This window comes from Motacilla alba, chromosome Z (genome assembly GCF_015832195.1).
Source record: "Motacilla alba alba isolate MOTALB_02 chromosome Z, Motacilla_alba_V1.0_pri, whole genome shotgun sequence".
In the NCBI taxonomy this organism is placed as follows: Eukaryota; Metazoa; Chordata; class Aves; order Passeriformes; family Motacillidae; genus Motacilla; species Motacilla alba.
In genome coordinates this window covers 643,365-648,364 of record NC_052046.1, presented here as the reverse complement: position 1 = coordinate 648,364, position 5,000 = coordinate 643,365, and the positions used below count along the sequence as shown (strand labels likewise).

Below are 5,000 nucleotides of genomic sequence, written 5' to 3'. Positions count from 1 at the left end.
ATAATCCAAACGATGATCAATGTCATTAATGACCACTATGTTTGCCAATAATTAGCAGCAGTGATTAATAGAATTAACACCCAATCGAATTACTAATTAATACTCGGTGTCATTATGGATTCCTCATGAATTCCTAATAAGAAATAATGAAACCGATATTAGCATACGGTTACCTATGCAAATGTGACCCTGAATATGCAACCATGCAAATGAGACGCGGTGACTATTTAAATTAGCGGGGAGATGGGGATCGAATGGGAACGAATAAAAATTAATTCAATAAAAATTAAACGGGAATGAAACGGGAATGAAAGAGAACTGGGATGGGGAGGAAATGGGGATGGAATGGGAATGGAATGGGATTAGAATGGGATTAGAATGGGATTAGAATGGGATCAAAATGGGAATGGAATGGGAATTCAATGGGATTAGAATAGGAATAAAATGGGATTAAAATGGGATCAAAATGGGAATGGAATGGGAATTCAATGGGATTAGAATGGGAATAAAATGGGATTAGAATGGGATCAAAATGGGAATGGAATGGGATTAAAATGGGGATAAAATGGAAATGAAATGGGATTAAAATGGGAAAAATGGGATTAGAATGGGATTAAAATGGGAATGGAATGGGAATTCAATGCGATTAGAATGGGAATAAAATGGGGATACAATGGGGATAAAATGGGATTAAAATGGGATTAGAATGGGGATAAAATGGGGATAAAATGGGAATGGAATGGGAATTCAATGGGATTAGAATGGGATTAAAATGGGGATACAATGGGGATAAAATGGGATTAAAATGGGATTAGAATGGGGATAAAATGGGATTAAAATGGGATTAAAACGGGATTAAAATGGGGATACAATGGGGATAAAATGGGATTAAAATGGGGATAAAATGGGGATACAATGGGATTAAAATGGGATTAGAATGGGGATAAAATGGGAATTCAATGGGATTAAAATGGGATTAGAATGGGGATACAATGGGGATAAAATGGGATTAAAATGGGATTAGAATGGGGATAAAATGGGATTAAAATGGGATTAAAACGGGATTAAAATGGGGATACAATGGGGATAAAATGGGATTAAAATGGGGATAAAATGGGGATACAATGGGATTAAAATGGGATTAGAATGGGGATAAAATGGGATTAAAATGGGATTAAAACGGGATTAAAAACCGGATACAATGGGGATAAAAAGGGGATTAAAATGGGATTAGAATGGGGATAAAATGGGATTAAAATGGGAATTCAATGGGATTAAAATGGGAACAAAATGGGAATTCAATGGGATTAAAATGGGGATACAATGGAATTAAAATGGGAATAAAATGGGGATAAAATGGGGATACAATGGGAATACAATGGGGATAAAATGGGAATTAAATGGGATTAAAATGGGATTAAAATGGGGATAAAATGGAAATGAAATGGGATTAAAATGGGAAAAATGGGATTAGAATGGGGATAAAATGGGATTAAAATGGGATTAAAATGGGAAAAATGGGATTAAAATAGAGATAAAATGGGAATAAAATAAAAATTAAATGGGAATAAGACGGGGATAAAATGGGAATAAAATAGGGAATAAATACGGAATAAATGGGGGAAAATGAAGAAAAAATGGGAATTAAATGCGGATAAAATGGGAATTAAATGGGAATTAAATGAGATTAAAATGGGGATTAAATGGGATTAAAATGGGAATAAGATTGAAATTAAATGGGAATAAAATGGAGATAAAACAGGGATAAAACGGGAAATAAATGGATATAAATAAAAATGCAATGGAAATTAAATGGAGATAAAATGGGGTTAAGATTTGAGAAAAATGGGGATAGAGCGGGAATTAAACGGGATTAAGATGGGGTTCAGAGGGATCCAGGGGGAACACGGGCCCGTGGGCAGTTTTCCCGGGATTGGGATGGGGTCCAGCGGGATCCAAAGGGAACACGGGCCCGCGGGCAGTTTTCCCGGGATTGAGATGGGGTTCAGGGGGAACACGGGGGAACACGGACCTGCGGGCAGTTTTCCGGGATTGGGATGGGGTTCAGGGGGAACACAGACCCGCGGGCAGTTTTCCGGGATCGGGATGGGGTCCAAAGGGAACACGGACCCGCGGGCAGTTTCCCGGGATTGGGATGGGGTCCAGCGGGATCCAAGGGGAACACGGACCCGCGGGCAGTTTTCCGGGATCGGGATGGGGTCCAGCGGGATCCAAGGGGAACACGGACCCGCGGGCAGTTTTCCGGGATTGGGATGGGGTCCAAAGGGAACACGGACCTGCGGGCAGTTTTCCGGGATTGGGATGGGGTCCAAAGGGAACACGGACCCGCGGGCAGTTTTCCGGGATCGGGATGGGGTTCAGGGGGAACACGGACCCGCGGGCAGTTTTCCCGGGATTGGGATGGGGTCCAGCGGGATCCAAAGGGAACACGGACCCGCGGGCAGTTTCCCGGGATCGGGATGGGGTCCAGCGGGATCCAAGGGGGAACACGGACCCGCGGGCAGTTTTCCGGGATCGGGATGGGGTCCAGCGGGATCCAAAGCCGGCTGGCGGCGGCGCCGGCGCTGCCCTCGGGCTCCTCTCCGCAGGTGTACGCTCCGTCCGCGGGCGCGGCCGAGTTCAGCCGCGACTCTCCCGGCTTCCCGGCCGCCAAGGGCGCCGCCGCCTTCCCCGGCTCCTTCTTCGTGCAAGGTCAGCCCGCGCCCCCGAGGGTCCGAGCCTCCAAACGTCCGAGCTTCGGGACCAAACTTCCCGAACAAATCGGAATTCTGGGTTCCGGTTTTTCCCGGGAAATCGCAGATTTTGGAATCCCGGAAAATTCCAAGCGTTGGGACCAAATTTCCCCCCCCAAAAAAAATCAAATCTGAATTTTGGGTCCGATTGTCACGAAAAAAAAGAGAATATTGGGACCAAATTTCCTGAAAAAAAATCAAAATTTTGGGCTCGATTTTCCTGGAAAAATCTGAATTTTGAGATCAATTTTCCCTGGAAACTTCCTACATTTTAGGCTAAAAATTTCCCCCAGAATTCCCAATTTTTGGCACCAAATTTCCTGAAAAAATCAGAATTTTGGGACCAAAAATCCCAAAAAAATCCCAAACTTTGCTTCCCCAGCTCCTTCTTCATGCAAGGTCAGCAAGTCCCCAAAATTCCCAAAAAATTTCCTGGGATTTTTCCCAAAAGTCCAATTTTCCAGAAAATTCTAAAGTTTGGGATGAAAATTCCTGAAAAATATCTGAATTTTGAGGTGAAAAAGACCCAAAAATTCTGATTTTTTGGGCCCATTTTTCCTGAAAAAATCAGATTTTTGAGGTGAAAATTCCCAAACTTTTGGTCCCAATTTCCTGAAAAAAACCCAGGAGTTTGAGATTAAAATTCCCAGAAAATTTATCCCAAATTTTGGGATAAAAATTCAGGAAAAAAATCCCAAATTTTGGGATGGAAATTAAAAAAAAAAAAAAAAAATCCCAATTTTTAATCAAAATTCCAACTTTTGGCACCAAACATCCCAGAAAATTCCAAAATTCTGGGAACAATTTTCTGGGAAAATTCCTGAATTTTGGGACTAAATTTCCAGGAAAATCCCAAATTTTAGAGTTAGAATTCATGGAAAATTCCCAAATTTTGGGATCAAAAAATTCCCAGAAAATCCCAAAATTTAGGTAAAAAAGTCCCAGAGAATTCCAAAATTTTGGGACCTAATTTCTTGGGAAGTCCCAAATTTTGGCACTAAAAAACTCCAGAAAATTCCCAATTTTTGGCACCAAATTTCCTGAAAATTTCAGAATTTTGAGACTAATTTTGTAAAAAAAAAATCTGAATTTTTGGACCATTTTTTTCTGAAAAAAATCTGAATTTTTTGGTCAGTTTTTCCTGGAAAATTGCAAATTTTGGAATCCCAGAAAATTTCAAATTCTGGGACCAAAATTCCCCCCCAAAAATCTGAATTTTGTGTCCGATTGTCATGAAAAAATGAGAATATTTGAACCAAATTTCCTGAAAAAAATCCAAATTTTGAGATGAAAATTCCCAGAAAATTCCCAAATTTCAAAACCAAATTTCCTGGAAAATCCCCAAATTTTAGGGTTAAAATTCCCAAAAAAATTCCTGAATTTTGGGACCAAAATTCTCTGAAAATTCGAAATATTTATATTAAAAGTCCCCGAAAAATTCAAATTTTTGATGCAAAAATCCCCAATTTTTTGACGGAAGAATTCTGAATTTTGGGACCAAATTTCCTGAAGTTTGGGAATAAAATTCCCTAAAAAATCCTGAATTTTGGACCAAAATTCCCTGAAAATTCAAAATAGTTGCAATAAAAATTCCAGAAAAATTCAGATTTTTGACTAAAAAATCCCAAGTTTTTGCAATAAAACACCCCCAAAAAATCTGAATTTTGGACCCAAAAATCCCCCAAAAAATCCAAATTTTGGACCTAAAAATCCCAAATTTTGGGACAAAAATTCCCTAAAAAATTCTGAATTTTGGGACTGCAATTCTCCCAAAATTCAAAATATTTCCATTAAAAATCCCCCAAAATTCAAGTTTTTGACCGAAAAATCCTCAAATTTTGGATGGAAAAATCCCAAATATTTTGACCAAAAATTTCCAAATTTTGGGACTAAAATTTCATTGAAAATTCCCGATTTTTGGGATCTAAAATTCTCTCAAAATTCAAAATGTATCCATTAAAAATCCCCAAAAATTCAAATTTTGACTGAAAAATCCCAGGTTTTAGCATTAAAACACCCCAAAAAAAATCTGAATTTTGGTCCCAAAAATTCCCCCGAAAATCCAAATTTGGGACGTAAAAATCTCAAATTTCGGAGTCAAAAATCTCAGGAAAATTCAGAATATTTGGCGGAAAATTCCCATTTTTCGACTGAAAAATCCCAAATTTTGGACCGAAAAATCCCAAATTCTGGCTCTAAAGTTTCATCGTGAGTTCCCGATTTTTGGGACCAAAATTCTCCAAAAAT

General features: G+C 39.2%; 1 protein-coding gene across 4 annotated transcripts in view; it reads left to right on the top strand.

Moving 5' to 3' along the window:
* LOC119696024 (transcription factor 4-like) overlaps nucleotides 1-4,018 on the top strand; it is a 24,136-nt gene extending 20,118 nt beyond the window's left edge. For 2 of the 4 annotated variants that reach the window (XM_038125489.1, XM_038125487.1), the window contains exon 4: nucleotides 2,610-4,018. In XM_038125489.1, the coding sequence (XP_037981417.1) occupies nucleotides 2,610-2,888 (279 nt within the window). In that variant the 3' untranslated portion in view covers nucleotides 2,889-4,018. The remainder of the gene's footprint in view (nucleotides 1-2,609) is intronic. The other 2 variants (XM_038125486.1, XM_038125485.1) reach the window with 1 other exon arrangement.
* Nucleotides 4,019-5,000: the final 982 nt, after the last annotated feature.